The 21,828-nt window shown below is 56.4% G+C and overlaps 1 protein-coding gene across 1 annotated transcript; it reads left to right on the top strand.

Moving 5' to 3' along the window:
- The first annotated feature begins 12,555 nt into the window (after window positions 1–12,555).
- NXPH3 (neurexophilin 3) lies at window positions 12,556–14,573 on the top strand. Its single transcript, XM_058820715.1, has 3 exons — window positions 12,556–12,615; window positions 13,779–13,961; window positions 14,025–14,573. Exons 1-3 carry the CDS (start codon window positions 12,556–12,558, stop codon window positions 14,571–14,573), a joined length of 792 nt encoding a protein of 263 aa, XP_058676698.1.
- The last annotated feature ends 7,255 nt before the right edge of the window (window positions 14,574–21,828 follow it).

Here is a 21,828-nt window from a genome sequence, read left to right as displayed (position 1 = left end):
CCGCCCCCCGCTCCCAATTGCCGATCCCGGCCCTTCCCAGTCCGGACTGGGAGCGACTGGGACGGGCCGGGGTCGGTCTGGGGGTCCCCTGGGGAGGGGAACCGGCCCCAGCCCAGCCCCGATTCCCTGGGATCCCTTGGGATAGGGGAAAACCCCAAAAAAGAGCCTCAATTCCCACCTGGGATGTGCACGGAGGGATTTGGGGTCCGGAGGGATTTGGGGTCTGAAGGGATTTGGGACCCAGAAGTATTTGGGATCTGGAGGGATTTGATTTAGGATCTGGAATGATTTGGGATCCAGAGGGATTTGGGATCCAGAGGGATTTGGGATCTTTAGGTTCCTAAACCTCCCAGGACCCAGAGGGATTTGGGACCTGGAAGGATTTGGGATCCAGAAGTGTTTGGGTTCTGGAAGGATTTGGGACCTGGAGGGATTTGGGACCTGGAGGGATTTGGGATTTTTAGGTTCCTAAACCTCCCAGGACCCAGAGGGATTTGGGATCTGGGAGGATTTGAGATCCGGAGGGATTTCTCCTGCTTTCCTTCCCCAAGCCGCCCTTTGGGGTGCGAGGGGTGAAACTCCAGGGAATTCCCTTGGAATGTTCCCCCCGGGGCTCCCAAACCCCAATCCCGGTTCAGGAACCCCAATCCCAGTTTAGGAACTCCTGGGAGGTTCAGGAACCCCCAGTCCCGGTTCAGGAACCCCCAGGAGGTTTAGGAACCCCAATCCCGGTTCAGGAACCCCAATCCTGGTTTAGGAACTCCTGGGAGGTTCAGGAACCCCAATCCCGGTTCAGGAACCCCAATCCCAGTTCAGGAACCCCAATCCCGGTTCAGGAACCCCCAGGCTGCACCCCACAGAACCCCAATAAATCCAGGTGGGCTCCTCTGGGTGGGGACGGAGCCGGCGCTCCCGGAGCCACCTGGAAAAGGAGAATTTTGAGGATTTTCCCAGGAAAAGTTCCCTGCTCTGCTTCCCCCACACCTCCCACGCTCGGAGAGAGCCGAGGAAAATCCGGCTGCACCTGGCGGGGAGGGACGGACGGGGGGAAATGTGGGAATTGCAGGGGGAAATGTGGGAATTGGGGGGAAATGTGGGAATTCTGAGGGATATGGGAAATAGGGGGAAATGTGGGAATTCGGGGGAAATGTGGGAATTCTGGGGGGGATGCAGGGCCAGGACTGGGATCCGTTATCCTTTGGGAAGGATCCTGAGCCCCCCAATTCCCTGGAATGGGATCCCCGGATCTGCAGACGGACGCTGAGACCCCGGCTGGATTTACGTGGGAATCAGGGCTCAGGACGGGATTTTGTGGCAATTCCGAGGCTGGAAGGAGCTGGGAGGGCTTTCCCCGGATTTGTGCCGGAAGGAAGGAAAAATCCCGGAGCTTTTCGGCAGGAAAACCATCCCAGCTGAGGCCGAGGGAAAAGCTGCTGCGTTTTAGTGCTCCATAAATCCCTCGCAGGCCGGGATCATCCCGGGAAATCATCACCTCCTCCCAAACAAAGCCCAGCACCGGCACCACGGGAAACCTTATCGCCATTTCCCCTCCCCGGGGGAGCTTTTGGGGGAATATTCCCAGAATCGGAGATCCCAGCAGCTGACGCTTCCCTGCTCCCTGTCAGCTGCGGGGGCTCGGATTGCCGGGGAAAGGAAGGGACAAAGGAATCGCAGCTCCCTGAAAACCCGGCCCTGCTCCGAGGAAATGGGGCTGAAACGGAAACCCGGCATCGTGCTGGCCAGAAAAACCCCAAAGAGGGGGAAAAGCGGGAAAAGAGCGGCCCCAGGGGCTCCCTGGGCTCGGATCCCGCGTTTGGGGGAGAGGAGAGGGAAAAACGGGAGCAGGGAGGGGGTGGACGGGGCCGGGAATCCCGCGGGATGCTGGAGTTTTGGGGTGTCCCCTTTTCCCCATTCCCGGGGATCCAATTCCTGCGAATGTCCTCGGAGCCTGGCCGAGCTCTGCTGAGAATTCCCAGAGAGGGAATTTGGGATTTTCCCCTTTCCCAGCGAGGGAATATTGGAATTGTCCCTTTCCCAAGGAGGGAATTCTCCCTTTCCCAGGCAGGGAATATTGGAATTCTCCCTTTCCCAGGTAGGGAATTTTCCCATTCCCAGGCAGGGAATTTTGGATTTTTTTTCTTTGGAGGGAATTTTCCCTTTCCCAGCGAGGGAATATTGGAATTCTCCCTTTCCCGGACAGGGAATATTGAAATTCTCCCTTTCCCAAGGAGGAAATTCTCCCTTTCCCAGGCAGGGAATTCTGGAATTTTTTCTTTGGAGGGAATTTTCCCTTTCCCAGCGAGGGAATATTGGAATTCTCCCTTTCCCAAGGAGGGAATTCTCCCTTTCCCAGGCAGGGAATATTGGAATTCTCCCAAGGAGGGAATTTTCCCTTTCCCAAGGAGGGAATATTGGAATTCTCCGTCTCCCCCCTCCCGGGGCCGTAATTGGCTCTGGATTGATCGGAGCCATTTCCCGGCAATGCCTCGGGGATAAATCCTGCGGGATCGATGGGTGCCCCGAGCAATGCCCGGGAATTCTGCTGCCCTCAGCAGGACTTGAACAGCCGCTCATTAATCCCGAATCCCTGCTAATTAACCCTGCCCAATCCCGTATTCCTGCTAATGAACCCTGCCCAATCCCGTATTCCTGCTAATGAACCCCGCCCAAACCCCAATCCCTGCTAATTAACCCTGCTCAATCCCATATTCCTGCTAATTAACCCTGCCCAATCCCCAATCCCTGCTAATGAACCCTGCCCAATCCCCAATCCCTGCTAATTAACCCTGCTCAATCCCGTATTCCTGCTAATGAACCCTGCCCAATCCCCAATCCCTGCTAATTAACCCTGCCCAATCCCCAATCCCTGCTAATGAACCCTGCCCAATCCCCAATCTCTGCTAATGAACCCTGCCCAATCCCCAATCCCTGCTAATGAACCCTGCCCAATCCCCAATCCCTGCTAATGAACCCTGCCCAATCCCCAATCCCTGCTAATTAACCCTGCCCAATCCCGTATTCCTGCTAATGAACCCTGCCCAATCCCCAATCCCTGCTAATTAACCCCACCCGGCTCCTGGGCTTGGATCCCTGGGGTTCCACAGGGATGGATCCTGGATTTGGGGTTCGCCTTCCCACCCCAAACCACCCTGCCAGGACCCTCCGGAGGAGGAGGCTCCGGAGAAGGTTCCAGAGGCTCTGCTCCGTCCATCTGTCCTTCCGTGCTGCGGTATCGCCTTCCCCGCGGGCAGAGCTCCCAGCCCGGGGGCGGCAGCGCGGGATGGATGGATGGGAAAGGCAGCTGGACACAGCCCCGGAGGTCCTGGAAGGAGCCCGAGGAGGAGGAGGAGGAGGAGGAGCAGGTCCCTGTGCCAGGAATGGACAGCCCAGCCGGGCCTGGAGTCTGGGAAAGCGCTCAGCTCCGTCCCAGCTCCGTCCCAGTTCGTCCCAGCCCCATCCCAGTTCATCCCATCTCCGTCCCAGTTCATTCCAGTTCCATCCCAGCTCCATCCCCGGGACGTTCCCACTCCTCATTCCCACCCAAATCCGTCCCATTTTCCCACCCGCCCCTATAGGATGGGCATGGAGAGGCTCTGGCAGCACCCAGATCAAAACCCTGGGTGAACCCCACTGAAAATCCTATTCCCACTGAAAATCCCGTGTGAATCCTGATAAAAATCCCATTGTGACTGAAAATCCCAAATTAATTCTGATAAAATCCCGTTCCCGCTGAAAATCCTGAGTGAATCCCAATAAAATCCCATTGTGACTGAAAATCCTGAGTGAATCCAAATAAAATCCCATTGTGACTGAGAATCCTGAGTGAATCCCAATAAAATCCCATTGTGACTGAAAATCCTGATAAAATCCCATTCCCACTGAAAATCCCAAGTGAATCCCAATAAAATCCCATTGTGACTGAGAATCCTGGGTGAATCCCAATAAAATCCCATTCCCACTGAAAATCCTGAGAGAATTGTGATAAAAATCCCATTGTGACTGAGAATCCTGAGTGAATCCCAATAAAATCCCATTCCCACTGAAAATCCCGAGTGAATCCAAATAAAATCCCACTGTGACTGGAAATCCTGCGTGAATCCCAATAAAATCCTATTCCCACTGAAAATCCTGAGAGAATCCTGATAAAAACCCATTGTGACTGAGAATCCTGAGTGAATCCCAATAAAATCCCATTCCCAATGAAAATCCCGAGTGAATCCCAATAAAATCCCATTCCCACTGAAAATCCTGAGTGAATCCAAATAAAATCCCACTGTGACTGGAAACCCTGAGTGAATCCCAATAAAATCCCATTGTGACTGAAAATCCTGATAAAATCCCATTCCCACTGAAAATCCTGGGTGAACCCCACTACAAACCCCATTCTCACTGAGAATCCCGGGTGAATCCCGATACAATCCCATTCCCAGTGGAAATCCCGGGTGAATCCCGATAAAATCCCATTCCCACTGAACATCCCACGTGAATCCCACTAAAATCCCATTCCCACTGGAAATCCCGGGTGAACCCCACTACAATCCCACTCCCTCGGCATTCCCGGCTCCGGGGGCACTGCAGAAGCTCCGTGAATTCCAAAGTGGAGAAAATTCCGGGATCAGCGGCGCTCCCGGGACACCGAGCCCGTGGAAATTCGGATTATCGGGGGCGAGGGTGGCCCTGGCAGAGCTCCCAGCTCGGGACCACCCAGAGCTCCGGAGCCCTGGTGAGGATTCCCAACCCTCTGGAAGCACCTGGAGACCCCCGGGGAACGGGACAAGGTCAGCACGGAGTGACCGGAGTGTCCCAGCCCTGCCCCGGGGGTGGGAGGGAACATCCCAAAAATATCCTGGAACGGCTCAGAACAGCCTGGAAACATCCCAGAACATCCAAAAAAATGTCTCAAAAACATCCCAAAAACATCCCCAAAACATCCCCAAAATATCCTAAAACATCTCAGAGCAGCACAAAAATGTCTCAAAACATCCCAGAACCATCAAAAAAAAAGTCTCAAAACCATCCCAAAACCATTCCAAAACATCCCAAGAACATCCCAAAACCATCCCAGAACATCCAAAAAATGTCTCATAAACATCTTAAACATCCCCAAAATATCCTAAAACATCTCAGAGCAGCACAAAAATGTCTCAAAACATCCCAGAACCATCAAAAAAAAAGTCTCAGAACGATCCCAAAACATCCCAAAAACCATCCCAGAAACATCCTAAAACCACACCAGAACATCCAAAAAAAACCATCCCAGAACATCCCAAAACCATCCCAGAACCTCCAAATAATGTCTCAAAATGGTCCCAGAAATGTCTCAAAACATCCCAAAAACATCCCAGAGCATCCCAAAAATTTCCTAAGACACCCAAAAACATCCCAGAGCATCCCAAAACCACCCCCAAAATATCCTGAAAACATCCCAGAACATCCCAAAAAACATCCCAGAACATCCCCAAAACAACCCAGAACATCCCACAAATATCCCAAAACATCCCAAAAACATCCTAAGACATCCAAAGACACCCCAAAAACATCCCAGAACACCCCAAAAACATCCCAGAACATCCCAAAAATATCCCAAAAACATCTCAAAAACATCCCAGAACATCCCTAAAATCATCCCAATACATCCTAAAACCATCCCAAAACAACCCAAAAACATCCCAAAAATATTCCAAAACATCCCAAAACTACCCCAGGCCTTCCCAAAACATTCCAGCCCAGAGCCAGGCCTCCCAAATGCCCTCCCCCCATCCTTAATTAGCCCGGCGTTAATTAGGGAGCGCGGCCGTTCCCGGGGAGCGCAGCCAAGGCCGGGTTTGGGATGCTCTCTCGGCTCCCGGAGGATTTTCCCCGTTTGTTTTTGTTTTTGTGGATTTTTCTGCCGCCCCGGCCCCGCAGATTCCGTTCCCTCCCGTCCAACCCTGGGCCGGGATCCTAAAAATATCCCTGATTATCCCCAAAAGATTCCCTGCCCCGTTTCCCAGCCCTGGGGTTGGTTCTCCTTCCCAGCCCCGACCTCCCAGATCCTGGTCCCGGATCCAAAGGGGTTCGGAGCAGCCGCGGGCGTTTGGCCACCCTGGGTGCTGTCCCTGGAGACCCAAATCCCAAATCCCAAATCCCCTGGAAACCCAAATCCCCCTGGAGGGACCCAAACTCTTCCTGTAAGGACCCAAATCTCCCTTGGAAGGACCCAAATTCCCCTGGAAAGACCCAAATCCCTCCTGGAAGGATCCAGATCATCCTGGAGGGACCCAAATCCCTCTGGAAGGACCCAAATCCCTCTGGAAGGACACAAATCCCCCTGGAGGGACCCAAATTCCCCCTGGAGGGACCCAAATCCCCCTGGAAGGACCCAGGAGGGGATCCTGGCCCACAGCTCCTGCTGGTGGAAACATTGGGAATTCAGTGGTGAGAACATCAGGAATTGGCTGGAGGAAACATTGGGAATTCACTGGTGAAAACATCGGGAATTGGCTGCTAAAAATTCAGGAATTCTCTGGTGAAACATTGGGAATTGGCTGGTGGAAAAATCAGGAATTCTCTGGTAAAACATCAGGAATCTCTCGGTGAAAACACTGGGAATTGACTGGTGAAACATCGGGAATTCACTGGTGAAACATCAGGAATTGGCTGGTGAGAACATGGGGAATTCTCTGGTGGAAACATTGGGAATTCTCTGGGGAAAACACTAGGAATTCTCTGGTGGAAACATTGGGATTCTCTGGTGGAAAAATGAGGAATTCTCTGGTGGAACACCGGGAATTCTCTGGTGAGTACGTCAGGAATTGGCTGGTGAACCATCAGGAATTGGCTGGTGAACCATCAGGGATTGGCTGGTGAACCATCAGGGATTCTCTGGTGAACCATCAGGGATTCTCTGGTGAACCATCAGGGGTTGGCTGGTGAACCATCAGGGATTCTCTGGTGAACCATCAGGGATTCTCTGGTGAACCATCAGGGATTCTCTGGTGAACCATCAGGGGTTGGCTGGGGAACCATCAGGGATTCTCTGGGGAACCATCAGGGATTCTCTGGGGAACCATCAGGGATTCTCTGGGGAACCATCAGGGGTTGGCTGGGGAACCATCAGGGATTCTCTGGGGAACCATCAGGGGTTGGCTCTGTCCCCGCGGGAAGCTCCGGCGGCCGGGGCAGCACAAAGGACAAAGAGGAGCCCCCGATGGAGGCGACGGTGCCCTGAGTCACATCCCGGCCCTGAAAGGTCCCTTTGTCCCCGCCAGGCGCCGGGAGCGTCCCGGGAACGCCGAGAGCGCCGGGAAGGAGCCTGGGGGGCCCCGAGGGTCCCGAATCCCCCCGGAGCCGCTCTGGGATGCCAGAACTGCGCTGATAGCCCGGATTTGGGGTGCCGGACACGGTATTGGGGTGCCAGACACGGTATTGGGGTACCCGCACGGATTTTGGGGTGCTGGACACGGTATTGGGGTGCCAGACACGGTATTGGGGTACCCGCACGGATTTTGGGGTGCCGGACACGGTATTGGGGTGTCAGACACGGTATTGGGGTACCCGCCCTGATTTGGGGTGCCAGACACGGTATTGGGGTGTCAGACTCGGTATTGGGGTGCCAGACACGGTATTGGGGTGCCAGCACAGATTTTGGGGTGCCAGACACGATATTGGGGTGCCAGACAAGGTATTGGGGTACCCGCACAGATTTTGGGGTGCCGGACACGGTATTGGGGTGCCAGACACGATATTGGGGTGCCAGCCCAGATTTGGGGTGCCAGACCCGATATTGGGGTGCCAGCTAAGATTTTGGGTTGCCCGCCCAGATTTTGGGATTCTAACCCAGATTTTGGGATTCTAACCCAGATTTTGGCATACCCGTCCAGATTTTGGGGTACCTGCACAGAGTTTGGGGTTTCAGATCCGATTTTGGGATTCTAACCCAGATTTTGAGGCACCCGCCCAGATTTTGGGGTGCTCGCCCTGGTTTTGGGATTCTAACCCAGATTTTGGGATTTTAACCCAGATTTTTGGGGTGCCGGCCCAGATGTTGTGATTGTAACCCAGATTTTGGCATACCCACACTGATTTTGGGGTTCCAGCTCAGATTTTGGGGTTCCAGCCCAGATTTTGGGGTTCCAGCTCAGATTTTGGGCTACCCGCCCAGATTTTGGGGTTCCAGCCCCCCATTCCCACCCCGGATTTGGGATCCCACCCCTCCAAAGGAACGCGCCCCTGTCGCAGCCCCAGCCTGGGCCGCAGCCAGGCGGTTCTGGGATGGATTCCCGCAGAAATTCCCGCTGTCCCGGGGAGGTCCGCGATGTTTTTCTCTCCTTTTCCTCTCTCCCATCCCAGCCGGGCTCTGGCATCAGCTGGGCTCGGCTCGGGTTTCACCCTCCGCCGGTTCCCAGCGAGGGGAGCTCGGGAAAATCGCACGGAGCCAAGCCCGGGAATGTGGGAGAGTGAAATTCCCGCTGAAATGGGGAGAAATCCAGGGAAATTCCCGCTGAAATGGGGAAATTCTGTGAAATTCCCACTGAAATGGGGAGGGAAATCCAGTGAAATTCCCCACTGAAATGGGGGAAAATTCACTGAAAATCCCACTGAAATGGGGGAGGGAAATCCAGTGAAATCCCCCACTGAAATGGGGGAAAATTCACTGAAATGGGGGAAATTCAGTGAAATTCCCACTGAAATGGGGAGGGAAATCCAGTGAAATTCCCATTGAAATGGGGGAAATTCAGTGAAATTCCCACTGAAATGGGGGGAAATTCAGTGAAATTCCCACTGAAATGGGGAGGGAAATCCAGTGAAATTCCCGCTGAAATGGAGGGAAAATCCAGTGAAATTCCCGCTGAAATGGGGGGAAATCCAGTGGAATAGGGAGATTACTGCTGGAATGGGGAGATTCCTGTTGAAATTGGGATATTCCCACTGGAATTGGGAGATTCCCACTGGAATTGGGAGATTCCCATTGGAATTGTGGAGATTCCCATTGGAATTGGGAGATCCCCATTGGAATTGTGGAGATTCCTGCTTGAATTTGGCTCCAATGGCACCAATTCCCTCAGCCCCAACCCCTTGGGAGTGGGAAAAATGAGGAAAACTTCCCAAAATCCGTAAAACCCCCGGGGAAGGATGGACATCTCCAGAGCGATCAGCCTGGAACAGCTCACGTCCCATCCTGGGATGAATTGGATTAATTACCCGGGTTAATCGCGGCTGAATCAGCTCTGGGACACCAATCCCGATTTTTACCTGGAAAAACCATTCCTGGCCTCATCCCAGCACAACCGGGGGCAGGAAGCTCCATTTTCCAGCCATGAAAATTCCATTTTTTCCCATGGAATTGGGGCTTTTCCCTGCCCCGCTGTGGGGTCCTGGCCGCCCCCGCTGTCCCCTCAAAGGGTTCCCGATGTTTTGATGTTTTTCCCCAAGAAAATCCCCAAGATTTTCCCTGAATTCCCAGCTCGGGGAGCTGCCAGGCCTCGGACAGATGTTTTCCATAAATAACCAAACAAGGAGTGCACGGGAACGGGGGAAGCAAATCCAATTAGGCTGGAGAAATTCTCTGGAAAGGGGCTGTGCTTTAATCAGCTCCGTATCAAAATAACAGATTTTAGCCCCAAATTCCTCCCTTTTTCCAGACAAAGCCTGGCTGGGAGCGTGTCCCCATCCCTCTCTCCCTAAATCTCAGTTCAGTCTCCTCAGCCCAACCCTTTAGAAAAAAAGAACAGGAATATCTGAGCCAAAAAACAAAATTAAAGAGGCAGAAATGAAAGGGTTTTGCAGACAGAAGGGAGAAAGCTTCAGAGTCCGCTCGATTTTCTCAGATAAAAATTGATTTTTCTCCTGCTGCTGGCCGGGATTTTGGCTCGGGACCGGGATCCCCTGGGACTGGGATTCGCAGTGTGGGTTTCACTCAAATGGACAATTTGTTCCTTTAATTGGTTAAAACCTCAAAAGCCACAACAAGAGCGGCTGGGGGAGCCACAAGAGACAATCCTGTCCTTTTCCTTCCTTCCTTCCTTCCTTCCTTCCTTCCTTCCTTCCTTCCTTCCTTCCTTCCTTCCTTCCTTCCTTCCTTCCTTCCTTCCTTCCTTCCTTCCTTCCTTCCTTCCTTCCTTCCTTCCTTCCTTCCTTCCTTCCTTCCTTCCTTCCTTCCTTCCTTCCTTCCTTCCTTCCTTCCTTCCTTCCTTCCTTCCTTCCTTCCTTCCTTCCTTCCTTCCTTTTTCCACTTTCTCCCTTTCCTTTCCTTTCCTTTCCTTTCCTTTCCTTTCCTTTCCTTTCCTTTCCTTTCCTTTCCTTCTTCCTTTCCTTTCCTTTCCTTTCCTTTCCTTTCCTTTCCTTTCCTTTCCTTTCCTTTCCTTTCCTTTCCTTTCCTTTCCTTTCCTTTCCTTTCCTTTCCTTTCCTTTCCTTTCCTTTCCTTTCCTTTCCTTTCCTTCCCTTCCCTTCCCTTCCCTTCCCTTCCCTTCCCTTCCCTTCCCTTCCCTTCCCTTCCCTTCCCTATCCCGGGATAATCCCATTATTTTCCCGGTGAAAATCCCCGTAATTGTCCCGGGAAGCATCCCCCTCCTTATCCCGGGCAGAATCCCCATCATCATCATCATCATCATCATCATCCCGCTCACGCCTTTCCCAGCTCGGATCCATCTGCGCCGCTCCCGGGGGAGTCTGAGCCCGTCCGCGCCAGCTCCGCCTCCCGCTCCATCGGGATCCCCTGGAATGGGCCTGGGATGAGCCCCCCAAACCCCTCCTGCCCCTCGGGCACCCCCAAACCCCTCCAGCCCCCCATAAATTCCCCTTCCCGGCCGGTTCTGTCTCTCCCATCCCCAGTTCTGGAGCACGTCGTTCCCCAAAGGCGAGCCGGGATTGGGCCTTGGGTCGCTCCCGGCCCCGTTTTTCTCCCCGTTCCCGGGTCTCACCCCGCGGTTTCCCGGCGCGGCCGAGCCCCCCCGGTCCCGGCCGCTCTTCCCAGCGCGGGTCCCGCTAGAGGGCAACAGAAACCCGGGAAAGAAGCGCCGGGAAGGGCCTGGCAGCGCCGGCTCCCACCAAAATCCCCCTCGGGTGCTCCTGGATCCCGAGCGCCGCTGGGATTTACCGGCCCTGGCTGCAGGGAAGGTTTTGGGGGGGATCCGTCACTTTTTGCTCCCTCTGGCGCAGGAGCCGGGATCTCCTCTGGGGTTGAGGAGGAGTCTGAGAACGGCAGGATCAGAGAGGTTGGGAGAGGCTCCGAGGCCGCCAAATCCCTCCTTTCCCTGAGGAATTAATTGCCCTGAGGTGCCTCTGTCCTCCCGTGTCCCCAGGGGATAAACCCCGAGCCAGCTCCCAGGAAATTCCTGCCCGAGGTCGGGTTTCCAGCAGGGTTCGGCTTTCCAAGGATTCCAGCGCTGCAGGACCCAGCCTGGCTCCGCTTCCCAAAAATCCCGGTCCAAACCCGGCGCCGGGAGTCTGGGGGCAGCGATCCTGCTCCAAACCGGGATCATCCCGGGAATTCGCTCCAAAGCAGCTCAGGGAAAGGGGAAATTCATTCCCGGGAATTCGCTGGGGTTTTTGCACCCCAAAGCAGCTCAGGGAAAGGGGGAACCAGGGAGGGATGTGGAGAGGAGCGCAAGGGGATGTAAAGAAATGGGATTTTCTCCTCAGGGCGGGAGAACCCCGGGTTTGATCCCAGTCCTGTCCTTGGGAAGTTGATTCCCGGTGTTCCAACTTCTCCTGGAAGGTGGGAGAAGGAGAACTGCTGCCCTCCACGGGCTAAAAGGCAGCGCAGATCCCAACCAGCGGCCTCTGGCTCCTTTCTAGGGGATCTGTGTCGTTCCTTTATGGATAAACGGGGATCCGAGGCGATCACAGCCTTTTGCCTTTCCCTGGATGGAGGGATGGGGCCGACAAGGACAGAGCTGAGACCCCCGCGTGTCCCCCCTGTGCCCCCATCCCGTTCTCCCAGTGCTGCCCCTCATGAGAGAGCGATGGGGACTTTGCAGAGCCCCCCAGAACCCCCCAGAGCCCCTCGGGGACCCCTCAGGGACCCCTCGGGGGGCTCCGCTGGGCCGCGGGCACCAAAGGGTTACTCCGGAGGTGCCGCTCGGCCCCGGCACCTGGCGGGGGAGGCGGGAGCGGAGCCGGAGCGCGCAGGGATGGAGCGAGCGGGGATGGAGCGAGCGGGGATGGAGCGAGCGGGGATGGAGCGAGCGGGGATGGAGCGAGCCGGGCACGGAGCGGAGTTTCCCTGAGCCCCGGGCGGGCGGGGAGCGCAGGGGCGGCCCGGGGGCCCGGGAGGCGGCGGGGCGGGCACGGGCACGGGGAGGGGACAGCCCGGGGGACACGGACACGGCAGCGGCCGCAGGTGGAGCCGCCGCGCCTCGCCCGGACCCGGAGCGGCCCCGCGGGGCGGCGGGAGCTGCCGGGGCCACCATGGGCCGGGGGGGCCCGTAGGGACAGCTCCGCGCGGGGACACCCCTGCCCCTCGCTGACGCCGGAGGAGAAGGCAGGGAAAGACGGAAAAAGGAGGAAAATCCCGGCGAAAGCCTCCCCGAAAGCGGAGCCGCGGAGAAGGCGGCGGCGGCGCCGGCTGGAAAATGCATCTTCTTCCTCGGAGCTGCGTCCTCCTCCTCCTCCAGGGCAGCATCGCGCTGCTGGTGAGCGCCGGGCGGGCAGGGGGGGACGGGGGCTGCGGGGGTCGCGCAGCCTCGGGCGGGGGGCGTGCGGGGGTCCCCAAAGCCGAGCCCGCATCCCCGGGAGAAAACGCGTCCCAAAACTTCTGCCGTTCGGCCGCGGGGAGCGGGCAGGGCTGCGAGGAGAAGGCTCCGGATCGCCCCCGAGATCCGCAGCCCCAAACCCCGCTCGGCAGCCGGGGAGGGCTGGGGCAGAGCCGGGGCCGGGCCGGAGCTTCCCGGAGCTTCCTCCGCTTCCCGCTGCCCCCTCGGCCGGGTCAGCCCCGGGCACGCCGGGGTTCTTCGGGTCCCACAGCCCCCCCAGCCCCCTGGGTGTGGGGTTTGGGGGTTCCGGGAGCGGAGCTGGCGCAGGAGCCCGGGGCGGCTCCCCGGTGACAACTCCACTCCGCTGTCCCTTGTCCTGCGCTGTCCCCCTGCCCCTGGCGGGGATGGAGGGGGGTCAGAGGTGGGGACGAGGGCACAGGGGGTGCGGGAGCTGCGCCCTGAGCGGGCAGAAAGAGAATCGGAGCCATCCTGGCTGCTCGCACCCATTCCCGGGGCAGCCGGGAGGGAGGAGAGCTGGAGGTGCCGCTGCCGGAGGGGAAACAGAACAGAATAAAGGGAAGATCGGCGCAGCGAGGCTGGAGAAGGGGGTGGCAGGGGTGAATGACCCTGGGGAAGAGGCTGACAGGGCTCGGTGACACTGGGGAAGGGGCTGGCAAGGCTGGGTTACGCTGGGGAAGGGGCTGGCAGGGCTCGGTGACACTGAGGAAGGGGCTGGCAGGGCTGGGTGACACTGGCAGGGCTCGGTGACACTGGCAGGGCTCGGTGACACTGGGGAAGGGGCTGGCAAGGCTGGGTTACACTGGGGAAGGGGCTGGCAGGGGTGGGTGACCATGGGGAAGGGGCTGGCAGGGGTGGGTGACCATGGGGAAGGGGCTGGCAGGGCTCGGTGACACTGGCAGGGCTCGGTGACACTGGGGAAGGGGCTGGCAAGGCTGGGTTACACTGGGGAAGGGGCTGGCAGGGGTGGGTGACCATGGGGAAGGGGCTGGCAGGGCTCGGTGACACTGAGGAAGGGGCTGGCAGGGCTGGGTGACACTGGCAGGGCTCGGTGCCACCCGCAGCTCCTCCATGCCCCCATCCAGGTGTTCTGCGCTCCAGAGGACCCCGGGAAAGGAGCGGATCCAGGCGAGCCCCGGGCCCGCGGCAGAGCCCCGAAGCTGCTGCGGGAGCTGCTCTCCCCAAAGCCCCTCCCGGGCCTGGGCCCGGCCCCGCCGCAGAACCGGAGCCTGCCGGGCCCGGGCAGCGCCTCCCGGGAGCTCGGGGCGGCCCCGGGGAACCGGGCAGGGCTGGAGCTCGGGGCAGCCCTGCAGAACCGGGCCGGGCTGGAGCTCCCGGTTCACCGGCCCGCGTTGGAGCTCGGTCCCCGGTCACAGCGGGACCCGCGGCCGGCCCCGGGCAGGCCCCTGCAGAAGCTTTTCGGCTGGGGAGACTTTTACTCCAACATCAAGACGGTGAAGCTGAACCTGCTGATCACGGGCAAGGTGGTGGATCACGGCAACGGCAGCGTGAACGTCTTCTTCCAGCACAACTCCACGGGCCACGGCAACATCTCCGTGAGCCTCGTGCCGCCCACCAAGGCCGTGCAGTTCGACCTGGAGCAGCAGATCTTCATGGAGGCCAAGGAGTCCAAGGTGTTCAACTGCCGCGTGGAGTCGGAGCAGGTGGCGCGGGCCAGGAAGACGTCGCTGTGCACCTTCGACCCGGCCAAGACGTGCTCGCAGGAGCACACGCAGAGCCACGCGGCCTGGCTGTGCTCGCAGCCCTTCCGCGCCGTCTGCGTCTACATCACCTTCTACAGCAGCGACTACCGCCTGGTGCAGAAGGTGTGTCCCGACTACAACCGCCACAGCCAGCGGCCCTACTTCCCCTCGGGGTGAGCCCCGGCACGGAGATTCCCGCGATTCCTGGGGCACCGAATCCCGGGATTCCTGGGGCAGCGAATCCTGGGACTCTGGGGCAGCGATTCCTGAGATTCCTGGGGCAGCGAATCCTGGGACTCTGGGGCACCGAATCCCGGGATTCCTGGGGCAGCGAACCCTGGGACTCTGGGGCAGCGATTCCTGAGATTCCTGGGGCACCGAATCCTGGGGTTCTGGGGCAGCAATTCCTGAGATTCCTGGGGCAGCAAATCCTGGGACTCTGGGGCAGTGATTCCTGAGATTCCTGGGGCACCGAATCCTGGGACTCTGGGGCAGCGATTCCTGAGATTCCTGGGGCAGCGAATCCTGGGACTCTGGGGCACCGAATCCCGGGATTCCTGGGGCAGCGAATCCTGGGACTCTGGGGCAGCGATTCCTGAGATTCCTGGGGCAGCGAATCCTGGGACTCTGGGGCAGCGATTCCTGAGATTCCTGGGGCAGCGAATCCTGGGACTCTGGGGCACCGAATCCCGGGATTCCTGGGGCAGCGAATCCTGGGACTCTGGGGCACCGAATCCCGGGATTCCTGGGGCAGCGAATCCTGGGACTCTGGGGCACCGAATCCCGGGATTCCTGGGGCAGCGAACCCTGGGACTCTGGGGCAGCGATTCCTGAGATTCCTGGGGCAGCGAATCCTGGGACTCTGGGGCAGCGATTCCTGAGATTCCTGGGGCACCGAATCCTGGGGTTCTGGGGCAGCGATTCCTGAGATTCCTGGGGCACCGAATCCTGGGACTCCGGGGCAGCGATTCCTGAGATTCCTGGGGCAGCGAATCCTGGGGTTCTGGGGCAGCGAGTCCTGAGATTCCTGAGCCACCACGACCGGGCAGCGATTCCCGGGCAGCAATTCCCACAGTTCCCTGGGCACCGAATCCTGGGGTTCTGGGGCAGCGAGTCCTGAGATTCCTGGGCCACCATTCCGGGCAGCGATTCCTGGGCACCAAATCCTGGGATTCTGGGGCAGCAATTCTTGGGATTCCTGGGGCTGCCATTCCCGGGCAGTGATTCCCGCCTTTCCTGGGGCACCGAATCCCAGGATTCCTGGGCAGCGATTCCTGAGATTCCTGGGCCACCATCCCTGGGGAGCGATTCTGGGGCCGCAATTCCCAGGCTGGGATTCCCGGGTCGCGGTTCTGGGACAGCGATTCCCGGGGCCACCGTTCCTGGGGCCACCGTTCCTGGGTCGTGATTCCGGGGCCGCGATTCTTGGGCTGGGATTCTGAGACAGCAATTCCTAGGCTGGGATTCTGGGGCTGTGATTCTGGGACAGCCATTCCCGGGATTCCTGGGCCTCCATTCCCTGGCAGAGATTCCCAGGCTGCGATTCCCTGGCCACGATTCTGGGCTCGTGATTCCCGGACAGAGATTCCTGAGATCCTGGGGGCACCAGGGGCTGGGGGGGTGGGATGGGGGTGGTTTTGGAGTGGGGATACTCCCTGGAAAAACCGCAGGCATGGAAAGAAGAGAAGAATTTCCCGTTTTCCCCGGTGGAAGAGCGGCAGTGGCGGCCCCAGGATGAGGAGCGAGGGCCGGATTTGGGATGTGGGATCAGGACAGAGCCACGGTCAGGACTCGAGTTCCTCAGTGCAATAATGGCTCGGCCTGGTTGGGGTTGGGGGTTCCAGGTTAAAAGGGCTCCTTTGGAGGACGGGTCGCAGCCCCTGGAGAGCGGGAAGAGCTCGGGAAAGGGGGAAAAGCCGCCTGATGGTGCCACTGATCCCTGCCTGGATCCCAGCCCCGATCCCAGCCCCAGCCCCAGTCCCGATCCCTGCCCTGCTCCCGGTGCCGCCGTTCCCGGGCACAGGGGTGGGAACGGCAGCTCAGGGCCGGGGTTTCATTCCCAGGGAAGGAACCAGGAACGGGAACTGCCCCGCGCCGCCCTGGGGAGGGAATAAAGCGCTCACGGTGGCACCGAGGCAGGGCCGGAGTTTCTTGTGGGAGTTTTTTGTGGGAGGAGAGGGAAAACAAACGTGTGGGGTTGGGAATGATGGCCAAGATCCAAGCCCGAGCCCAGCTCCAGCTTTGGGCTGCCAGGACCTGGGCTCCCAAGAATCCCTTTATGTGGGTATTCCCAATTTCCTCCCCTTTCCCAGGGATCCAAGCCTCAGGTTCCCATTTTTGTGGTATTCCCGATTCCCTCCCCTTCCCCAGGAATCCCAACCTCAGGTTCCCATTTTTGTGGTATTCCCAATTTCCTCCCCTTCCCCAGGGATCCAAGCCTCAGGTTCCCATTTTTGTGGTGTTCCCAATTCCCTCCCCTTCCCCAGGAATCCCAACCTCAGGTTCCCATTTTCATGATGTTCCCGATTTCCTCCCCTTCCCCAGACACCCAAATTTCAGTCTCTCACCTATGTGGGTATTCCCAGCTCCCAGGTGTTCCCATCTCCTCCCCTTCCCAGACATCCAAATTTCAGGCTCCTATTTTTGGGGCATTCCCAACCTCCTCCCCTTCGCAGCCATCCAAACTTCCGTCTCCCACTTCCCCTGGCACCTTCCCTCCTCCAGAAAAGACCAAAAAAAGCCACTTCCCTTCCCTTTCCTCCCTGAATTCCCTGAATCCAGAGCACCAGGCCAACTCCAAAAATTCCTTCCCACCCTCACAGGACAGGTCCTGCCCCCGGAGCTGGGTTTGCACTTCCCAAAATTTATTTATTCCCAAAATAAATCCCTTCTCCAGAGCTCTTTGCTGGCTGCTTTGCTGGCAGAATTTCAGGATGAGCTCCCACATCCAGCCAGGAGCTGCTCCCCAAAACCCAGAATCCATGAGGAGATTTTCCTCACAGAGCCCCAAAAGTTGGGAAAAGCTCCGGGAAATTTCAGCTTTCCAGGAAATTATGGGAGCAAGTTTGGATTGAGGAGGGGAGGGGAAGGGGAATTGTGGGGGACTACAAACATTCCCAGAGGACTCTGGTTTGTGGAAGGAAGGAAACACAAAAACCGTTAAAATTCTATCATTAAAAAAAAACACAAACCAGAAGCAAAGAAATCCCGGCACAAAAGTTGGAGAAATGCGGAGGAATGGCAGGGAATCGGCGGCGGGAGCAGCCCCGGAGCAGGAGGAGCTCCAAGGATGCGCGGGGAGACGCGGAGCTGCCGTTTCTAAGGAGACCAGGACGGGCCATTATTCCAGCCTGGAGAGGTGAATTCCTGCTCCAGGAGCCGTGCAGGGGCTGCGGGAGCAGCAGCGCCCCAGGAGAAATCCCAAAGCCATCCCAAAGCCATCCCAAAGCCATCCCAATCCCATCCCAAAGCCATCCCAAAGCCACCCCAAACCCACCCCAAAGCCACCCCAAAGCCATCCCAAAGCCATCCCAATCCCATCCCAAAGCCATCCCAAAGCCATCCCAATCCCATCCCAAAGCCATCCCCGGAGCCGAGCGGGGCCGAGCACCCCTGGAACTGCCGGTGCTGGGGCTGTTCCTGCCTTTGATCCAGGAGTTATCCCGGTTTTCCCCATCACAGCCAGACCCCAAAGCTCGGCGCTGCCCCGCAGACAGCGATGTCAGCAATTCCCGGTTTTCCAGCAGGTTCGGGGATGGTTTTCCCTCCCATGCACGGCACAGGACAAAGCTCTGCCGGCATGGAGCTGCCACCCCCGAGCTCTCCCCATCCGTGGATTGTCCTGTGCCTCGGGAATCCCTTCCCAAACCCTCTCCCAGCACCCAGGGGTGGATTTCAGGGAGGGAAGGATCCCAGCTGCTCCCACAGGGCCGCATTCCCAAAGGACTGGGATGCAATCCCCAAGGGAGAGGCTGGATGGCTCCTGACAGGTTTTCCATGGCTGCGGGAGCTTTTCCAGCTCCAGGGGTTCCTCCCGAGGGCTGCAGGATCCCTGGGATCGGGGAGCAGCTCCTGGGAATGCTGGAACCCCGCACTCCTTGGATCCATGGGCAGGAGAAGCAACGGGATAACGGGAGAGGGGAGTTTGGGAGGATGGAAAACGCAGACCTGGAATAAAACAACAGGGAAAGCTGGCAAGGACAGGAATGGAAAACTCATCCAGCCCCAGCCCGAATCCCCCTGGACTCCGAGGCCTGGGCAGAGAATTCCCAGCTCGGATCCCAGCCCTGCCTGCCGTGGAAACGCCGTCAATAATTCAGGACGGGCTCCGGAGCTGCGGAACGCGCCCGGCTCCCTCAGGAACGGCTCAGGAGGGCTGGGATGGGGCAGCCCCCACCCATTCCAGGGGGGCTCCTGGCTTTGGGAGCTGCTGCTCCCGCTGCCCGTGGAATGGGGGTGGCTGTGGAAGTCTGGGAATGCCTCAGAGGATAAGGCAGGGAGCGGGGAGGGCTCCCACATTCCCAGGATTTTCCGATGTCGCTGTTCCAAACTGGATCCGGCGTGGCCACATCCATCCAGGGAGAACAGCCCGGAGTGGGAGGGAATCCCGAGCTTCAGGCAACGGGGGCTCTGGAATGTCATGTCCTGTTCAGGAAAACACAATTCCAACACAATTCCAGGGAAGAGATGGAGCTGAAGGAGATTCCTGATGGATTCTGTGCAGGGAATGATGGACAACGAGGGGTGAGGCAGTCCTGGAGCAATCGGAGTTTTCCAAACCTTTGGAATTGCAGCCTGGTTTTAACTCTGCTCCATCTCCTCATCTCTAGGACCCGACACATCCCCCTGGATGCTGAAATCCAGCCTGGAATATTCCCATTCCCATCCTATTCCCATTCCATTCCCATTCCATTTCTTTCCCATTCCCATTCCCATTCTATTCCCATTCCATTCCCATTCCACTCCTGTTCCCATTCCCATTCCCATTCCACTCCTGTTCCCATTCCCATTCCCATTCCCATTCCCATTCCCATTCCCATTTTATTCCCATTCAATTCCCATTCCCATTCCCATTCTATTTCCATCCCATTCCCATTCCCATTCCCATTTCATTCCCATTCCATTCCATTCCATTCCCGTTCCCATTCCCATTCCCATTTTATTCCCATTCCATTCCATTCCATTCCCGTTCCCATTCCCATTCCCATTTTATTCCCATTCCATTCCATTCCATTCCATTCCATTCCTGTTCCCATTCCCATTTTATTCCCATTCCATTCCATTCCCATTCCTGTTCCCATTCCCATTCCCATTTTATTCCCATTCCATTCCCATTCCCATTCCCATTCCCATTCCCATTTTATTCCATTCCCATTCCCATTCCCATTCCCATTCCCATTCCCATTCCCATTCCCATTTTATTCCATTCCATTCCATTCCCATTCCCATTTTATTCCCATTCCCACCCGCTCCCATCTGCAGTTATTTTTTCCCAGGAGGAATCAGAGCCATTCCTGGATTTTCCCTCCCCTTGGATTTTCCCGGATTTCGGGCTGCTCCAGCCCTTTTCACGGACGGGGATTTACTCATCCCAGCCCTGGGTCTCAGCAAACCTTGGGATCTTTAATTAACGCCCTCCTTGGCTGGCCGGGCTGAGCCAGATGGCGCTTAATTTAATTAGGGGATTTTAATTACCCACAATAGCAGCATTTCCAAGCCACGGACAGGAGCAGAGGTTTTGGGATCAGCCCCCTGGAGCTGCCCATGGGATGCAGGGAGGGCTGGGCTCTGCTTTCCCAAAATGGCCTGGATTTGGTCAGCATTCCAAGGAATTTTGGCCACACCCAAACAAATCCATTGGGAAACTCCATCCATCCATTCCCAAAACCCTCAGCAGGGGAATGGCTGAGCCTGAGGGAGCTCTGGGAACAAAATCCTGGGATTTTTTTGTGCTTCAGGAATCAGAATTTGCCAAGGAATGCAGGCAAAAATTCCAGAGGGACCCTCAGGAGCTCATCCCTGCTCCCAGGGCTGTCCCAGTTCTCCCAGTTTGGCCAGTTGATCCCCCACCAGCTGCATGAAATCCATGAAATCCATGAAATCCATGAAATCCATGAAATCCTTGCCTTTCCTGCAGGAATCAGGGATCCAGGGAGCTGCTGCTGGGAGCAAGAGGATAATAATTAAAAAATAATATAAAAATAATAAAACCAATAAAACAATAAAATAAAATATATCAATATAATAAAAATAAATTAAATAAAAATATAATGATAATTATTATAATGACTTATTACTATTATTATTATTATTATTATTATTATTATTATTATTATTATTATTATTATTATTATTATTATTATTATTATTTCTTCCAAGAGGAGCCCTCGGTGCCATCCTCTCCCTCCCAGGATCCCTCCTCATTCCACGCCACAATTCCCCTCCTGTCCCCAGCCCTTCCCCATTCACTCCCTCAATTAACACAGCTCCTCCAGGGATTTGAATAATTCAGTGCCGGGGATGGAATCCGATGGAAGGAGCAGCAAAAATCCCAATTCCACTTGAACCAAACCCGGGCTGGATTTCCCTGCCCACGCTTTGCCCAGGAAACTTCAAAAAGCCAAATCCTGCGGAGCTGCTCCTGCTTTATTTATCCAGTTTATTTTCCAAAAGCCTCCCAGGCCATTTATTTCCCCAATTATTTCATGTGCTGCTCTTTTATTTTTCCCTGTTTTTTTCCCCAGTTTCTTTTTTCTGCCCCACTCAGGGAAGTCTTTCCTCCTTTTTGTGCATCCACAGCACCCCCAGCTTTAAATTAAATTAAAATTAAATTTATATTTCAATTAAATTTAAACCAAACACACCCAAGAATCTGGGATTGACATATTTCCTGCAGCCTGAGCCTGGAACTGCAGCCAAGGAGCAAAGTGGGCAGCAGGTCAGGAAAGAACAAATAAACCAAACCAAACCCTCTCTAATTAAATGTCTTCATATTAAATTAACTCAAGAAAAACTCACTGGGAACAAGGGGGGGAATTTGGGACACCAGGATGGAGATGAAGGAAAATGGAGGGAGAACTTCGGAGAATAAACCCCAGGAAGTGGAGAGAGCTTCAGAAATGGAGTCCAAAAAAATGAAATTAAATAAAAAATTGCTTCATTCCCTTTTCTGGGAGAGCTCCCACAGCCAGGAAAATCCTGCAGAAAACACCTGGGACAAACTGGGACAAATGGGGACAAATCCAGGGACAGGGAAAAGGGTCTGGGTCTGGATGCTGAGGGGCTGGAGCTGGGAGCAGGGACAGGGATCCATTCCAGGGCTTCAGGGATCCAATCCTGGGGGATTCAGGGATTCAGGGATCCATTCCTGGGGAATTTGGGGATTAATTCCTGGGGGATTTGAGGATCCATTCCTGGGACATTCAGGGATCCC

Source organism: Ammospiza caudacuta, chromosome 27, assembly GCF_027887145.1.
Source record: "Ammospiza caudacuta isolate bAmmCau1 chromosome 27, bAmmCau1.pri, whole genome shotgun sequence".
Taxonomy (NCBI): Eukaryota; Metazoa; Chordata; class Aves; order Passeriformes; family Passerellidae; genus Ammospiza; species Ammospiza caudacuta.
The sequence above is the reverse complement of the archived record's forward strand: the minus strand, read 5'-3'. Positions and strand labels throughout refer to the sequence as shown.